The sequence below is a fragment of the Galeopterus variegatus genome, unplaced genomic scaffold (genome assembly GCF_000696425.1).
Source record: "Galeopterus variegatus unplaced genomic scaffold, G_variegatus-3.0.2 Scaffold91, whole genome shotgun sequence".
Taxonomy (NCBI): Eukaryota; Metazoa; Chordata; class Mammalia; order Dermoptera; family Cynocephalidae; genus Galeopterus; species Galeopterus variegatus.
The window spans coordinates 116480-135709 of record NW_007726202.1 but is presented as its reverse complement, the minus strand read 5'-3'; the positions used below and the strand labels follow the sequence as shown (position 1 = coordinate 135709).

The following is a 19230-nucleotide window of genomic DNA, read 5'->3' as shown; positions in this document are numbered from 1 at the left end:
TGAGGGTTGCGATCCGTTGCCGGACACGAAAAAAGACAAAAAGGGAAAAAAAAAAAAAATGTGATTCAAAATATATACTTGCTCTACTTTACACTCTTATGCATTGTCCAATTTAATTTAAAACAAGCTTTTTCTATCATTTCTTTTTACTAAACCAACTACAAAAGAGGAAAATTCTACAAAATTATAATTTGAATGGGGAAAAAACTCTCAGTGGCAAATAATATACTTCACATATCTTCAAATACTTACTTTTAACACAAAAATAAAATTGGATTTGTAAACCACCAAAAAGAATGTATTCCCCTTTTTTATATGATATAGCTAACACAGGGAGTGGTTAGAGATGACTTGTCTAACTAGTAATGATATTTCTTTCTATTGCCAAAGGAAAAAAAATCATTTATTTTTATCCCTGAATTTGATCTATATTTACTATTTTTAAAATCCCTTCCTAACAAAATATACATTCTTTTCAAGAACCCAGGGAATATATACCAAGATAAACCATATCCTGAGCCAGAAAACAAAACTCAACAAATGTAAAATAATTGAACTCATACAGACTATACTCTCTGACCAAAATGGAATCAAACTAGAAATCAACAAAAGAAAGATAACAGGAAAATACCCAAACACTTAGAAATTAAACAACACATTTCCAAATAATCCATGGGTCTAAAAGGAAGTGCCTCAAGGAAAATTTTTTATAAAATACAGCATCTTGAATGAAAATGAAGATAAAATTCATAGCACTAAATGTTTGTATTAGAAAAGAGGAAAAGTCTGAATTCAATAATTTTAAGCTTCACCTCAAGAACCCAGAAAAGTAAAGAGGAATATAAACCTAATATAAGCAAGCAGAAAGAAGGAAAGAATAAAGGTAAGAGTAGAAATCAATGATTCTACCCATATATCATTCTTGAAATCATAAAATTTAAGAACTGGAGAACAGATTAGTAATGGGGATAAGGGGGGAGGGGAGGGACAGGAAGGAAGTGGGCGTGGCTACGAAAGGACAGCAGGAGTGATCCTTGGGGTGAAGGGCGTGTTCTCTATCCTGATGGCATCAATGTCAATACCCTGGCTGTGCTACTGCACTATAGTTTGCAATACGAGTATGTTACATTTGGGGGAAATGGAGTAAAAGGTATTTTGGATCTCTTTGTATTATTTCTTACAACTGAGTGAGAATTTACAATGATCTCAAAATAAAATATTTAATTAAAAAATTACTACTTAAACTTTACCTTTCACTTAGAAAAAAAAAAAAAAAAGCAAATCTTCCCTAATCACTGGCTCAACTAACAAACTTGCTATTGGTTGAGCTGATACTGACTGGATACAAACAGAAGTCTTTTAAAGTATACTGTTCACCCAGGAATGATTTGGAGGGAATAATAGAAAATATACACTGACATATGAAAGAAAGTTGGTTTCAAGAGGAAGATGGCCAGCTGGTAGGAGCAACAAGGTCCCAGACCTGTCAAGTGATGCCCAAGAGTGTACCCCTCTCCTCTTCAGAAAGCTATATAAATTCTCAGCTAAAGCATACAATTTTTTTAATGAATATTAGTTTCATTCTCGAGGATGGAATCTGGGTCATGTGAATTCTTCTTTGGAGGTCTTTCCAATGGTATCTCTTCATACTCCTGCTCAAAGATCAGAAGACACGGCAACAACTTATTGGACTATGGTCTTTTTTTCCCACAGGCGAATAAATACATGATATTTGTAACTCCTTCAAGCATTAAATTCAGTGCATATTTTCCTAATACCCATGCTCAATAGTATGAGTTGAGAGACCCTAGAAATAAGAGGCATATAAAGATTATCCATCTCGGGTGACAAGAGATTAATTTACCCTCTTCTAGTTACTCACGCTTCATACTTTATTTAAAAAGCCACTTATTTAGTAACCATATGTTTCTAATATCACAATAAAACAAACACTGGCTGCCACAGCTCTCTTGGATAACAGTGAGGCAATATTCCTGGAGCAGAAATCCTGCCTGGCACAATGCATAGCTCACAGCTTGTCCTCCATCCCTTGCTGTCCCCCTCTAGGACCTTCCGGACCCTTCGTTTTCTTTCTCCCCTAGATCTTCAGCTCAAACTGCTGACGACTCCTGTCTTCCACCTCTTGACCCTACCAGCTTCCCTGCTTTCTCCCCACCCACCTGCCACCCTCTCGTCCTCCCCTTGCACGTGTTTCCTCCCTCCCGCCTCCATGGGACCCCATCGTTCCCACCACACTTCAAACTGCTATTGCCCTTTGCCTGTTCCTCATGCTGATTGTTTCTGTAGCTGAGCACTGGTCAGTGCCCAGCCCTCTCCTTTCTCACTCCTGACCTTCCTTTTCCTGGCTTGCCCTGTTTTTCACTCCCATCCTCTGCACACTCTCATCTTGGGTCAGCTGCCTTGTGCATTTACGGAGCTTGTACTTGTTGGCTGGATAAAGGTGCTGGCCAGCATGCTAGAAAAAGCAACAGACCGGGAACCTAAAAGCTGGATATTAGAACCACCTCTGAGCAAGTCATTGTACCTTCTGGAGGGCTGATAACTAATTGCATTCCTACTTCAGATTTCAAAAAGCATAACCCTACAGCCCACCTAACGCAGATTAATTCAGACAACTCCCTAATAAGAGTCTACCTTTGGGTCACCACATATTTTTTAGCAATCTAGGCCTATCCAGCAGCCAGCTAGAACTTTTAAGCTAGCTTTCCACAACATACCAGCAGGCAATCATTGCCGAAGAGCTGGGTTCATTTCAGGGAAGGGAAGGAGCAAGGTCTACAGTGAGTGGCCCTCCTCCAATTAAAGTGCCTTCTAGAAGAGGCAGAGCTGTTGACTTTAACACTAGGAAGTTTAATCAGTTTAACCTTCTCCCAGCACCAGATGTAAAAGATTCAGAACTGCTCAAGGAAAAAGGCTGTGATTTAAAATAAAAGGAGCATGTGGGGACAGGGAAGCCTCTTTGCCTGCCACGCCCTCCAACCTGAATGTTGTTCTGCTGCCTTTCCTACAGGGCATCTTGATCACTGTAGCCTTTGTTCTCCCACCACCATGAGCAGTTTCATGTGAAGCCAGGTTCCCTGACCTTGTGTGACATCTTTCTCCTGAACACCGTGAACATTGTAAGCAAACAGTTCTGGCTGGTGGAGGCAAACAGGACTGATGTATATGAATGTCAGTCATAAACTTAAAGACAGGATTAACCTTGAAACAAAAAGTTATTTCTGGGCCACATTATCCTGTTAGTTAAATGCCAGGCCAGACTCTGACTGACTTCTACCAGAGTTTTGTCAAGGTCAACACCAGTGGCTGTACAGGGGCACAGTCAATTATTAATCCTGCTTTTCTACTGGGCCTGAATCAGCCACAGAGTTCACCACCTGCCAGCCACGTTTCTTTCCAGTTCAGCAGCAGGAAGTACATGGTACATAGCCCACGCACCCACTTGTGGCTTGAAGGGTCACTAAGACAAATACAGGAAACGGCATTGAGTTGGACCTGCAAGGGAAACTGTTCACAATAGGATCGGTAGAAGGAAACACAACAAGCAGGGTAGGAAGTATCGAAACAGCCATGGGAATCTTCCTCTCATGCAAGGTCACAGGTTTGGAGACTAGAAGGAAAATGCCATGAAAGGGCAGAGAGGTCCCTGCAGATCAGAGAGCGTGTGGGGTTCAAACAGCATACTGTTCCTTTGGACTTGGCACACGCTGGATTCAAGCTCAGGGTCATATTCAGAAGCCCAGCCATATGGACTTTACCAGACAACCCCGCTGCCTATTTTCCAGAGTTTATTAATGCCTTGGTTCTTGCTCCAAAGACATGAAGAACACAGTGTTTTTCAACTAAATTTGCCAACATCTAAGTTTTGCCTGCACTGTCATCTAGCCAACACTTTCCCTGGTGCAGAGCAGATGTCTTCAGGCTCTTGGAAAATTCAGGGATGGAAAAGACAAGGATTTTTACATCCTCCTATGCTACATCTGTCCAAACGCTTTCAGACCTATCTCTAATGTCAGCTTTTCTGGGCTCTGTCATTTATTTGCTTGACGGCTTTATCCCTGGCCTTGCTCCAAAAAGTCTTTGAAGCACATCCAGTCTTTTTTTTTTTTTTTTCTCTCTTCCTAATTAAAAGTGGACTCAAAGTTTCCCTAAATCCAGACACAGCCAGTATTTCTTCTCTCTGGACCACACACTTGAGAAACATGTGCAGAAATTTAATAAATAAAACAAAAAGAAAGAAAATGACGGGAAGTGTTAAAAAGAGAAATATGTGCACTTGGCCATATTTTCCCCTTCATCTGTAAGGTCCCCAAGGATAAGGCCCATCCACAACTTTGGAATTTCCTGAGGAGAGGAACAAACCTCTCCCCATCCCCGACACCTACTCACTGCTGATGAAACAATCTTACTTTATTCATTCCTGGGAAAGCTGCTGCAATCACACCATGGAACAAACACCTTGCCCTTTATTTTGTCTTTCATGAAACTAACCTAGTAATGCTGGCTCAAACAAGTTCTGTTCCCTAGTGGGGGGAAATGACTGGGGCAGAAGGACTTTTCCATTGCCTCTGACCTGTTCTTACACACATCCTCAGAATCCTAATGTGTAGCCACCATGAACACATGACTTACTCTGTAGTCCAAAACTCACTAAAGCACATCTAATCACTTGAGGCCACCTACCACTCTAATGGTTTCTATCACAATCTGTCCACCACCAACAATAAGCCTAAATCCACTTACATCGGTCCAGTGCCTCATATAGACAAGCACCCCAAAATATTTATTGAATGAATAAATACATGAACACAAAATTATTAACTGCCTAGGGAAAGTCTATGAATGATTAGGAGAAAAAAATGAATAAGAAAAATGGCTACTCCTAAAAAGGCATTCAAGTCTCAGAAGAGAACAATATAAAATATCCCATGCTCATGAAGTTCTCTCTGTCTGGAATGTCCTATCCAACCTGTAAGTCACCTTGTTAATTCCCACTGCCCCCTAGACTCAATCCAAGCCTCACTCCCTCTTATGAACTGTCCCTGTGTCCCTGGCCTGTCTACACTGAGCAAAGTCATCTTTTTTTGTACCCCTGCTTTCCACTCTGTCTAACAGCTTCTCATTTGGCACGCCAGACTGGCACTGTTCACTTTCTCGTCTGTCCCCAGCAGTAAGTTGGGAGAGAATTGACAGCAGAGACCACCTTAGCCATCTCTGCACCTCAGACCTTGCATGATGCTCAATGTGCTGAGCAAATAAACACACAGTGACACACAAAGCAAAACACAATAAGTGCCAAGTGAGGAGCAAAAGGCTCTTGGGATCCTGAAGAGAAACAACAGCAACTGGTGGGCAGGCCACAAGAAGAAGATGGCATCTGAGCCCTGCCCTGAAGGATGACAGGGTTTTAAGTGGTGGAGACCAAGACACACAAAGAGAGATAGGCTAATATGAGCAGAGAGACAGAGGAAAGAAAGCAGAGGGACCACCACGGGGACATGGAGAGAACTCAGTAGGAGAACACAGGAGAGCAAGGTTGAAGAGAAACAACAGCAACTGGTGGGCAGGCCACAAGAAGAAGATGGCATCTGAGCCCTGCTCTGAAGGGTGACAGGGTTTTAAGTGGTGGAGACCAAGACACACAGAGAGAGATAGGCTAATATGAGCAGAGAGACAGAGGAAAGAAAGCAGAGGGACCACCACAGGGACATGGAGAGAACTCAGTAGGAGAACACAGGAGAGCAAGGCGGAAAAGTCAGACTGAGGCTAGAGTACACGCAGCCCTGGGAGACACGTGCTGTTAGTATTATTTTCCTATTAAGAGAAAAGGAATCTGGGGATCAGAGTTGTGGTTTGCCAAAGTATCTAGTCCCTCATTCTATTGCTCACCAATTATGCTTAAGGTCCCACAGCTGACATCTGTGTTTTTTTAAAAAAAAAGGAAAAATATACATATACATGTGTATATATATATCATCAGGCAGAGTTTAAAGGGTCAGAGAGTATAACACAGATTGAGAAGAATTTCTGATAATAAAATTAAAGCTTTCTTCCTTTCAGATGTTAAGGATTCAATCGTTTGCAACATTACAGTGGCTAAGATAGTCCTTGTCTATTTAAAAAGAGTCCCTCTCATTGCACTGCCCCATTTTTGTGGTTTGACCATATCCACATCTGGAAATGCATCTGGTTTCAGTCCTTCAGTAAGTGCAACTACACCCCTGGACTCTGGGAGGTGTCCATGGATGATTCAGAGATCTCAGAATATCCATCCCATTTGGGGAGATAGGCAAGCACCCCACTAGTTTATTCTCTCTGTTTCTATTAATGTTTAAAGGTTTTTCCAGTAGTGGCCCATTATAATGGACTTACCAGGCAAGGAACAAATGAAAACTTTCTTCCTACAAACTTTCATCATCAACATACCAAACCTTTCCCTTCATTCTTGAGCTTTATCAACTTTTGTTCACTTGCTTACAAATGTTACAAATTCAGATGACTGGCACTTAGCAAAGAACAAAATCTCACAAACAAAATGGGGCCCTACACGATCCCATTCCCTTCCCTTTCTCCACAGATATCAGGAGCAAGAGGGACAGGGAATAATCCCATTAAATACAGGACTGGATTGCTGGAGACCTCAGGGAGCCCATGCCTCCATCGTAGGTGGAAGCAGGAACAAGCCATCCCAGAGCATCCCTTTCTGCTTGTAAAGACCAGGGCAGACTCTTTTGCACAGAAGGAATTTGCCCTTGTCATTCACACTCACACACACACAGTTTAGAATTCTTTGACGATTGCCACTGTTCTTAGGAAAAGAACGAAAGAATCCCTTCATTTGCACCACACAGGCCTGCATGAGCTGGCACCTGCCCTACTGCATCCCACACGACCTTCCATCATCCTTCCCAGCCCAGCCTCACGGGCCTTCATCTCACGTCTCAAACAGACCACCTCCCTCCTACCACAAGCCCTTTGCACATGCTACTTCCTCTGCTTAGACCATTCCGGATTCTTTTATCTAGTTAATTCCTATTCATCCTTCAGATCTCCATCTTCATTTTCCTCAAGGCAGCTTTCTCTCCCTTCCTCCCTCCACCTCAAAACACTTATCACAACCGAACTGCATGTTATACATGTGATCATCTGAGTAATATCTGCCTCACCACCTTCATTGTATCCCCACCACCCATCACAGGGCCTGACATAAATGAAATGCTCCACAGATATTTGCTGAATGAATGGATGACTGTGAATGAACTGTTGACTGAATGGAGATTCCAAAATCTGAATCAACAATCCATTCCCAGTGGTTAGAAATGGATGCTGACCCTTTAACATCGAACCACCTGAGCTGTTCAAGCCTATTCCCCTGGTCATTCTTCCCCACAGGTGGGAAACAGGTAAGAGCTCTCCTCCTTCCACCCAGCGAGGTAAGGCCCGTGTCAGGTGAAGCTTAGACAGCACAACTCCAAGACCACGCTATTCTGCTGCTCTTCCTGAGGCCAGGACAAGCTTTTTTACCTTTTTTCCCACCTAATTAGATATGGACATGTTGTCTTCACGCTGCATGTGAATTTGCTGTGATTTTCTGGGTCATCTGAGTGCTCTGGATGTCCTGAAATCCCTGCCTTTAGCTGCCCCTCCCCTCACCCCATTGGAACTGCTGGAAAAGGCCAGCCTGCTTAAACACGTTCATGAGGTTTCAAGGCATGGTCATTAAAAATTATCAAATGTCACACCTCTCCCTGTGTGAGGAATCTTCCTAATGTAATTCTTTATCAATTCTTCCTGCACTGTGATGCTAAAGCCAGGATCCTCTGCACAAAGCACCAGCACTTAAATTTACTCATCAAAAGTCATAACAGTAGACCTGGAAGGAGTGGTCCTTTATTCTGTCACCCTATCCAGGGAAAACAGAGGCCCTCCTCATAAATATTTTATTTTATGAGGTCCTACTCTATGGAAATCTTAACTGTAACTGGAATCTAATAGATTTTTTAAATAAATGAAATATATTTTAACTCATTCCTCCAGTCAATATTCTTTCTTTGTCTTGCACTTAAACAATTTAAACTTTCTAGCAATCTTAATTTTAATGCTAAGGTTTACTAAAAGGAGTTGGGTACAAAGTCAGCAGGTCCAAGGTGTGCTAATGTCCAGAAACTCTTGGAGAGGTTCTTGGAAAAGGAAGGTTCTTTTTCCATTTCTAATTCTTAAGTATTTGGTATGGAAAAAGCACTTAGGGTATCAGATTACAGAAATGATGTGCTATTTCTCTCCTGAATCTTGCCTTCTAACACTATAGCCTGTCCTGATCCCCTACTGTGCACAGACTGACCATAGCACCTATAAATTTGCTGTCATTTTATGTGCACATCTTTCTGCCCACACCACCATAACAGAGCCTCAGCATGGCTTGCCTGCCTTCCTATTCTCAGCAACTAGCACTGTGCTGGCACATAAAACACACTCGAACTTTTGGTGGCGAATGAATCAGCTTATCAAAAGATGAACCTACACATCCGGGGCTCTCCCACTCTGTCTTCTACAACTCACAGCAGGTGATTCCAGGCAGCTCGGCTAAAACACCAGGAGGGACTCACAGGGATGCTGTTTTCTGTTCACAGAGGCCCCTGAGAAACATCTCAGTGACCCAGCCCTTTAGAGTTTTCTCATGACAGGCATTATCACTCAGGACGCATGAGGAGCCTGGCATCAGAGCCACAGAACGGCACAAGGGCTGTGACGGAAGGTTCGCAGCAAGCATCCTGGACAACACACCAGTCCTCTACTCTGTGTACTTTTAATCAATACAGAACACAGAAGAGTGGTGCAGTTATTAAAAGAGTCACTTCTCGGGGGAAAGAAGAGACAAAAGGAAAGAAAAGGAGGGAGATCTTTTTTAACCTTGGATCTGACCTGTTTTACTTTTGCTAAGGGAAAGTTCTATGTCGCTAGGCACACTTGAGTCTGTAGAAAAGAGACATTTTCCTTTTCCTGGTCACCTGGCTACAGCCCCACTGCTCCTGCAGCTCCCATTAGCCTTCAGTCAGGGTAAATTGATTTCTCGAAGTGAAAATACAGAGGAAAGGAGGGATTTTTAGCTCCCAGCTAACCCTTGGAGAAAACAGAAATGAGATTTTACACTGAATTAGCCGTGTCTTCAGGGAGGCAATTCCACTGATCCTGAGATTAGCACTGGTTTTACCATCTCACCCTCCGCTGACCTTTCGCCTTGAAAAACCCTGTGCAGAGATTGGTAGGAAAGAGGGAAGGAAAAAATCTAGAAGTGTGGGAAAGTGGCACCAGAGCACATACACACATTCATTTCTATACAATTGAGTGACATTTCCAAAGAAAAACACACACACAGCCAAGATTGGAGGGCAGTGTTGAAGGGCAAAAAGTTCCAACATCGTTGAATTTAAATAAAATTCCTATAAGGGTTGTAGAATATAAGACGTGGGCATAATGTCAGAAGGAATTTACAATATGAGGAGCAGACACAATAAAAGTACAGAGACTCGGTATATAAATACACAACGTGAAAATGGGCTGCTTTGGGAAATTTCTCAAATCTGTCATTAATTAAGCCACACAAAGTGCTCTCCCCTTGCTTTCCTGTCCCTGGACTTGGCTGCTTCTCTTCAGGTTTCTGTGTCCGTGTCCTCCCTTCCTCCTCCTGTCCTTGCCTGCTTTTCTCTTCTGTCTGTCCCAGCCCCTCCCCCAGAGAGTCCCTCACCCTCGAGCTCTCGCTCACGACTGCCCCAGCGACTCCCGGGTGGACAGGCAGCCCGGCCTCCCACTAACTGTGTTCAGTAGGGGCCCCACTGAGACCTCCAGGTGAACACATCAGCTGTCCCAGTCCCAGCAGGGCGTCCTTCCTGGCACCCAGAGGTGACCCCTCCTCGCCTTAGCTGTCTCTTCTTTCTCTGTCGCCCCAACCAACGCTCCCCAGAGGTCTTCTCCAGCTGGCCCAGCCTCTCCTCAGCACCCACCTGCACTGCTTCCTCCTTACTCCTGACCTCCAACCACTCTCCAACTTCCAGCCTGCCCTACCTCCAGCCGCACCACTATAAAGTAATGTCCCTACGAGGTCCCTAATGAGAAAGCATCTATTGCTCGCTCCTTCCTAACAACCAAAGAGTCTCCACGACCTCGCCCCACCCCACCTTTTCTGTCTTAACTCTTTTTGGGTTGCTCTTTAAAAACACACGCACAACTTTTTATTACATAAAACTTTAGACATTTGCAAAAGTAGAAAGACTAGCGTAGTTAACCCTCACATACCCATCACCCAGCTTCAACGCTTTCCAACACATGGCTCACCTGCATTCCCCCACGCACATTCTCCCCCAAAATGGACTATTTTAAAGCAAATTCCAGTAAGTTTCTTTCAAAGACAAAGACTCTTAAAAACAATAACACCATTGTCACCCCTAAAAAAATTGTTTAAATAATTTTTTAATATTATGAGTACAGAGATGGTGTTTAAATGTTCCCAATGACGTCAGATGTTTTTTGTTTTTTCAGTTGGTTTGTTTGAATCGGGATCCAAACACAGTCGGTGCACTAGATCTGGGTCCCTGACTCTTAAGTCTCTTTTAACTTCGCTTTCCCCACCAGGCTCAGCCCAGACAGACGTCTCACTTTCCCACCTACAAGGCGTTGCTTATGCTCTACTCAGTACCCAAACTGTCCTCAGCCCCTGTCCCCCATGCCCCAAAACTACTCAAAGTCCAACTCGAACACTGTCCTCCATGAAATCTTTCCTGACTGCCACAGGCCATCCTCCCGAGCACAAGCCGCAGGGTCTCCTACAGGGTCCCCTCTAGCTCTTTACCTGCACCATGCTCAGACATCTACTATTTCCTACAATCAGCTCGGGAGTTACTTATCTCCCTTCAGTCTCCCGGAGGGTAGATTCTGATTTGTCTTCATAGCCATCACAGAACTTAGCACAATACACTGCACTTGGCAACTCCTCAGTAAATCAGTGCATAAAGGCTGTTTTTAAAAATAATACAAACAGAGAAGTAAAGGACGAAGGAGGGCAAGCAAGAGCAGCTCACATGACCTCAGCTTTCCCCCTCTTCTCCCTCACTTAGGAGACATTTGTTGTGAAACTGCTTATCCCGGACACTCAAAAATACCTGGTAGCCCCAAAATCATATTACCTGGCACAAAAATAAAAGCGGCTCTTATATCATCTTCAAAATACCTGCAGTTATTAGTTGCAGAATTGGTCCTTCCAAGATCAACATTACGGTATTGCTCCTAACAGACAAGATTTGCTCATTTTCATGAGAAATCATTTTAATTCATAAATGAGAAGCCAAAACAGTTGGGAACTCTAAGGGCATCTCTCCTTTCGTCTACTCATTCTTTGAACCACAAATATTTACTAAACATCTATTAAGTGCCAAGCACAGTGGAGATGCCAAGTGGAAAATGATGACAGTCCCCACTATGGCAGGGAAGACAAAATCCAGAACAAAATGTCCAGCCACACCAGGTCTTAGAAGCTGTAAGGTCCAAGAAGCAACCAGGCAAGTTCTTGGAGGAGCTGGCATTTGAGCTGAGCCCACTCTCTGGGAAATCTTAAGAAACTATACCATCCTTACTTCTCTTTTGCACATGAGTTGGAGATAGGAAGGGTTACGGATGAAAAAGAGATGCTATCAGCTGGGGACAGTCTTTATTTCATTCACAGATGGCAATTATCCACATCTCCATTGATTATCCATTCCATTTCCTCACATGGGTTCCAGCCACTGCCACAAACCCAAGGAGAAAGAGGACACTTTCTTCTCAAAACTCAAAGAAGTGTAAAAGGACACATAAGAGAGAAAAAAGGTGCCAATATACTTAACAATCCTTTAAAAGAATGTTTGATAGATAAGAATCCCCTTCCTACCAGACTAAGAAATTCCATATCTCTATAAGAACCAAACTTAAATAGTTCACAAAATAACCCAAAGCACCACTGCTCCGCCAATGAGGTACAATTCATTCTGCAGCGGGAGGACCTCCCGCCACCCACCACTGAGGCATTCATGAATTCTTGTCCATTGAGCAACCTGTTCTTTAAAAGGGGTGGCTGGCTTGGGCCTGCCCGGTGGCTCACTGGAGAGTGCGCCGCGTGGGAGCGCGGTGGCGCTCCCGCCGAGGGTTCGGATCCCATGTGGAGACCGGTTCCCGCTCACTGGCTGAGCGTGGAGCGGGCGCAACACCGAGGGTTGCGATCCCGTTACCGCTCAGTAAAAAAGACAAAAAGGAAAAAAAAATAAAAATAAATAAATAAATAAATAAATAAAATAAAAGGGGTGGCTGTTTGGTTCTACAAAACACTATTACAGAGCACCTATTTGGAACACCTGTAAAATGTTCTTAATACAATTTGATAGTTTTCACCAAATATTCTAGTCACTTAAAACTTTTAGTGCTCAAGCTCAGGCCAGGATGAAGCATGTGTTATCTGACAGTGATAAAATTGCACTTTAGGAGTTTTGGGCCCCAGAGCAGTGGCAAAAATTAGAAAAATTGATGAGAGAATGTTGAGCAAACTCCTAAGACCTACTGAGGAAATGAACTTCTGAATGCAATTCCTTAAAGAAATATCAGCTTTTAGTCACACTGGTGGGTAGGTCCTTTTTCTGAGGCAGTGAAAACCTAAATGCTAGTGCACAAATTTCAGAAACACTCTTCATCAGATTTAAAAATTATGTATAATTTTCTCTCCTCCAAATACTTAATATACTGGTCTTAAAATTCTATTTTATAATACCAACAGGTAAATAATGTAACAAAAAGACAAAATCTGTCTACTAAATTGACACTTTTTTCATAAAATACGATTCTATCACATTTGGTCAGCAGCCACCTTCAGAAGCAAAAGCTAACAAGATGCAAAAACATAATCATAATCTTTAAGAAACTGCAGGGAAATTTGAAAGCAAGGCACAGAAATTCAGAGTAATAGCAGAATTCCCTAAAAGACTTCCCACATAACCACTGGAGAAAAATCCAACAGGAACCTCATGATAGGGACTCAAAACCCAGTTAGGAAGGGGATCTGTCCTCATCTAACTTTCACTCATCAGACACTGCACAAATGAGACTCTGAGCCAGGCACTATTCTAAGCTCAAGGGCTAAGATCACAGACGGCTGACCTGCAGTTGGGTTATGTTTGGTCTATGTGATTTTATTTTTAATTTGAAGCAATGCTTAAAAGTCAAGAGATCACACATCAACATCCAGATATCTGGCCTCTCTTGAAAAATGGAAAGATCTAGCAACATGGACTTGGCATTCCTTCATTGGCAACTTTCAGCTGGAGCAGAAAAGCCTCTGACCCCTATAGCAAAGGACACACTCTCCAGCTTGCTACAGTCCCCACCATACCCTACTGTCACCCCAACAACACATTCAGAGCTTCACTCATTCACACTCTCTGTCTGGCCCCAGAGGTGCTTGAGTTCGTCATTTCCACTCTAGGAAAAGAAAAGAGATAAATAATGCCCCTGTGGTTAAGAAGCTCAGAGTCTAATGGAGGAGGCTGACGCAATGATGAATTACGACAGGGTATGATACAAACTACAGGAGAGGAATGGCCGGGGTTCAACAGAAACCCTAAGGAAGGCGCAACTCCACCAAAGGCAGTAGCGGTACGTAGGGCACTTTCACAGGGGAGAGGACATTTTGGGAGGGTCTTGAAGGAAGAGAAGAGGTTGGTCAGGTGGAGAAATAGGTGCAAGTCATTCTACGTAGGTAAAGAGGCAAGAGGGTTAAAAGAATACAGAATTTTCTGGAGATGGGGTTGGCCAGAGAATGGGTATTGCCTACCATGCTGACAATTTTGAACTAAAGGCAGAGGCAATGGGGAGCCAAGCAGCAGAGGCTGACATGATCAGATTTGATTTTTTTAGAAAAGATGCTGGCAGCAGTGTAGAATATGACCTGGAGCAAAGAGCCCTCGCTGGCACACTCCCCATTAGGTACTAAGGCAAACCCCTTGTGTTAGCTTCCTAGTGCTTGGAAACCTTGTGTTCTCTGCCAACGATATCTCTTTATTTCTTTCAGAGACTGATGTGAGTCTATGCAGCTACCTTTCTTGAATTGGCATTAAGAAAATACCGTGAGCTAACACACAATGCAGATCTTTGAAAGTGTCAAAAGGCAGTAGCCTAAGTTTCTACAGATGATCTCAATTCCACAAGGTATCCTCTTCCACCTATCACATTTCCTCTCCCCACTTACATATCTGTGACAGGAGAGGACCTCGAAGCTTCCAATAAAATATATTCCAGCCCATAGGTGGCACAAGTTTGATTTTCCTTATAGTCAAATCACCACAAACATATGCCCAAACACCATCCTCAACTTAAATGAGCTACCCAGAATATACCAGGTTAACTTAAGCTTTGATACAAGGTCTAAAGGTGACAAAGAAATGATGGGTCAATGGAAAGTCACTTTGCTCGGTAGCCTATTGGCACGTCCTCCATGAAGCAACAGCACATAAAGGTCAATAGCAAGAACACCAGGCTGCTGCACAGAAATAAAATGAGAGGCAAAAACAGACATGTCCCCTAAAAGCAAAGAAAATTAAATCAGTTTCACTTTCCTCCCTCAAATTAAATCAACTCTCAAAAAAAGCTAAGATTGGTGAATCAACAAGAGGCTTTTAAAAACTGTCTCAAAGTTATCATAACCCCAAGCAGACTATTTCCCAGACTTTTTATGGTTATAACAAACAAACCCATCTTTCACTTCTTGTCATTTGCAATTATCATGCCATAATTGAAAATCGGTGAATCACCATGGGGCTCAGGGAAGAGAGGGCCTACTAGCCCTGAGCTGTCACTGTAATCATCACAGAATAAACAAACAATATCAAGAGTTCTTGACACTGTTTTAACCTCTCTATTGCAGACAATCTGAAATTTTTATACTATGTAATTCCTCTCTTTCCCTAAAGATGGCATGATATTTCAAAGCATTTTCCTGTTCAAAACTGTTTTTCTCTTCTTCAACAGCCAACATGAGGCCTGCACCAAAAGACTTCAACATAATTTAGAATCTATTTGTAGAAGCCAAGAATTCAATTAAGAGAAAAATTATCTTGTAAGGGTTTGGGCAATTCAGCCAATTAACCCTCTTGTAACTTTCCTGGGAAAAGAACCTGAATTGTTTAACAAAAGCCTGCACAAAATCAAAGGAACGGGCTGTGGCAGGGGTGAGGGATTCCAGAAATCTGGGTACTGTCTGAAATTCTGCCGCATTAGTAAAGTCACGCAATGACCTATGCCTCTGACCCGTAGGACCACCAAGAGACTCACACTCTGCAAAGGGCTGCAGAACTTCAAGAGTTCACTCAGGGCCTCTAAATCTCACCTCCTGCAAATAGCTTTTAACCAATGTCCTTAGCAGTATTGAAGGGTCAACAGCAGAATGACTGAGCTTATTCTTTAACAATCTTATTTCCATGATCTGATGAAACTGAGTTTCGCTCTGTAATTAAAAGGAAGAAAAACAATCTGCATGGGTGTAGGAGAGGTGGTCTTACCCTTTCACCTGCTCCTGAGCCAGATTCTCTTACCCCGTCCTGACATCCTTAGGGTCCGACAGCTGGTTCACTGCACTCACCTTGGTTGCTTCCTCCACACTCTCCCGCAGGGCCTGCAGCTCCGCATCGTACTGCTCCTTCAGCTTGTCCATCTCCTGATCGTGGCTGGAAACCTCTTCTTTCAGGGCCCCCTTCAGGGCCGTGAGTTCACGCTCCCGCTTTCTCAAGAGGTCTTCTAGCTCCTCTTTGGCTATCAGCAGATCTTTAAGATCCTGTTTTGCCTGTAAGAGCTCCTATGGGGGGAAATGGGACAAGGGGAGGTCAAGATTGGCCATCACTCTGAGCGGCCCTGCATCTCCCCACCATCCGGCCACCAGATGTATGGCCACCTCACCTGTCCTTCCCACTCTCCTTCCTCATGCCACAACCTGTTTGAACCCCCTCTTCCTCTCCCCCTGCACTTTTCAGAGGCTATCATTCCCTAAGATTCATCTGTCTCAGCTTCTTTGAGATTTGATTTCATTTGAAGGAGAAAAGGGAAACATTTAATTTTCACTGCCTTGAGGAACATGTCTGTTTCTTCCATCTCATCTCATTTCTGTGCAACGGTCTGTTGTCCTTGCTACTGGCCTATGTGTGCTGCTGCTTCGTGGGGGACGTGCTGACTTGCCGGCCTCGCTTGCCTCATACCCCAGAACCCTGTGTGTGGTCAGACCCTTCATCCACATTCCTAGTAGTCAAGATGACTTTGCCCACTTTCCTTCCATCTCATCTGCCCATCTGAGCAGAGCACAGTTTTCATATTTTCTCCTCCGTAACTGCCAAGAGTTCACGAGGAGAGCCACAAAACTGGGGCAACAAGTTCCACTACAAATCACGTTACCTAAACCCAAGCGTGTCCTGCCAAAGGCTCAGCACTGCTTTTACTTCGTCATCTTTGTCCTAGACCTTGTGGGTTCCCCTCCAGCTCAGGGCTTGCCCCCGCCTGCAGATGCCCTCACTCCACCTCAGCTCTTCTCCACCCAAAGCCACTTCACAGACAATGAACTGTTCCGAGCCATCCCGCTCCAAGTCTTTGCTCCACTGGTTATCTTTTCTTTCCACTGTTTTGTTCTTTTCCATTTCTGTGAATCTCAGCCACCCCGCGAGCTTTACCACCATCTGAAAGCATAATTTTTGTTCGCTGCCTCTACTTCATGACCACCCACTCCTGCCTTAACCTCTTGCTATATGGCTTTTGACCCCGATCTACTATGGCAGCCCTCTCCAAGGTCACCATGACCTCTTAATCACTACATCCAATGGCCTTTTCTCAATTTTCTTGACCCCTTCGATCCTCCCTGCCTGTCTCCTTAAGAGTCTCTTCTTCCTTGTAGTGCAAAGACAACACACCCTCCTGTTTTCTTTCCTCTGGCCACTTTTTCTGTGATAATCTTCTCTAGCTTTTCTCTCCCTCGTCCCAAAAGCTAAGATGATCTCCAAGAATGCAACTTTGCATTCTTTATTCTCTTTTGGCAAGCTCATCTATTTTGTTTCCAACTATCACTTCTATGTAAATGACTCCCAAACCTTTACCTCCAACCCAGACATACACTAATACATCCAATGACTTTCTAGATGCATCCATCTGGATGTCCCACGGGCACCTCAGATTCAGTAGGATTACAGTTTCAAGTGAATTCATCATGTTCCTTCCTTTCTTCTCTTTTTGTTCATTATTCTTGAGAACAGCACCACCTGTTTCCTAAGCACCTAAGCTCAGGAGCTTGGCAGCAACTTTGACTTTTCTCTCGTCCTTGTCCCACACAGCCAAAAAGAGAGTTCTGTAACATCTGAGATCCTTTCTCTCACCTCGCTGGGTTAGGCTCTTATCGCCTCCTGCCCAGGTGGTTTGCAATAGCCACCCAACTACTCTCCACATCCAGTCCCTCATCTGCAGCTTCCAGGACATCATCCATGCAGACTCCTCTGTCTGAATTGCCCTTCTTCCCTCTCAGTCCTGCCTCTTCTTACCTTTGAGAAAATCTTTGAAGACTCAGATACAATATGACCTCCTCCAAGAAGTTTTCCTTGAACACCCCTCCTGCACACCCATCTCACGTTAGCTAGTCTTCTCAAAGCACTTAATACTTTTACCTTGCATTCTATGTACTTTGATCATTTTTCTTATCTCCCCTTCTAGACTGTCAGCTTCTTGAAAGGATAGAGATCTGATTAATCATAGTTTTGAAGCATGGATCAATGATAATGGGAGTGCCTGTCTGTTCGGGATATAAATAAATTAACGTGTACAGCACAGCGGGAATCTGGAGACATCAGAATTCTAAACTAGGTTATTCTATTCTTTCATTTGTGGCTTCTAACAAAGAACACAAGCCATTCTCTTGGAGCTCCTGGAGAATCACAGAAATGGACCACCTGGGCACCCGAGGCCTCAAAGATAATAAGCTTCTTTCCATTGAAGAAGTGTGTCACTGGTAAGGGGATGAAAAGATTTACATTGACTTAAGTATAACCAACAATGAAATCTTTCTCCTTCTCTCTTGGGCATGCATATCCATTGAACCAGGGAAACTCTGCAGCCCATGGTGTAGCTGCACTGCATAGATGAAGACTTTACCCTTCAAGAATCTAACTATCAGAAATTGAGAGGCTGAGATGAAACATCAAGAGACCCATCCAGGTAAGGAGGGCAGCTCTGGCTCTTCCAAAGCAGCAAATAGAAATCTTATAAATACCCCGTCCTGATATTTATCAAAGGTGATGCCTGCTGTTGCTGCCCAGCCCCTCCTTCAGGAGGATCAAAGCCTCCCCGCAATCGCTGTTGCTATTGGCTACTCCATTAGGGCTTCATGGAGCCTCCTGCCAGCGTCTTCACAGCAGCCCTGGTGATTCTGACCCCTGTTTCCTGTGTTACTCTCACACATTTCTCAATTGTTTGAACAATAATGCAGTTCCTCTTCCCAAACTTAACTTTTCCAGCTCATATCTGTGTTTTATGTTGCCATTTGTGTACTGCCGCCAATGCATGTCAAGAACTGAGGTTTTTATAGTCTGTTCCACACCAACATGCTGTTATCTGTGGCTGGGGCTATTGCTTAAGTGGACTGTGCTGCACAAATCCAATCAGATTACACCTTGCCATATCACTTAGTAGCACTTGAAGTTTTCCAGAGTAGAGACCAAAAGGCACATGAGGTTTCAAAAACTTCACTCCATCAAAAATTAACTGCAAAAATTAAACCTCGGGCCTTAATTATATCAAATCAAAGAAGGGAGAGAAAAATATATAAACTTCAAAATATAAGTAAACATCCATTAGAGATGTACATGCCTCTCTGGAGACTTCAATCAAAGAAAACAAGGGAAAATTTGGGCTATTCAGAATCAGTTTTTTCAAAATCTTTATGCATTTAGAATAGTTCCATATGTGACAACCAGCCAAGAGATAAAAACTCTGTGTGTGTGTGTGTGTGTGTGTGTGTGTGTGTGTGTGTGTGTGTGTGTGTGTAGCGGGAAGCTAGAAAAGTTGACTATGTTTGGTACTTACTGTGTAATAAGAACTGTGCTAAGCATTTGCAAAAATCCAAAGAGATAGGCCGGCCCGGTGGCGCACTGCTACAGTGCGCCGCTTGGG

At 43.4% G+C, this 19230-nt stretch overlaps 1 protein-coding gene across 1 annotated transcript in view; it reads right to left on the bottom strand.

The window, feature by feature from the left end:
- Positions 1-19230, bottom strand: part of CGNL1 (cingulin-like 1) — a 101643-nt gene that overhangs the window by 64391 nt on the left and 18022 nt on the right. The window contains exon 7 of the mRNA XM_008581161.1: positions 15674-15886. Coding sequence (XP_008579383.1) covers positions 15674-15886 — 213 coding nt within the window. The remainder of the gene's footprint in view (positions 1-15673; positions 15887-19230) is intronic.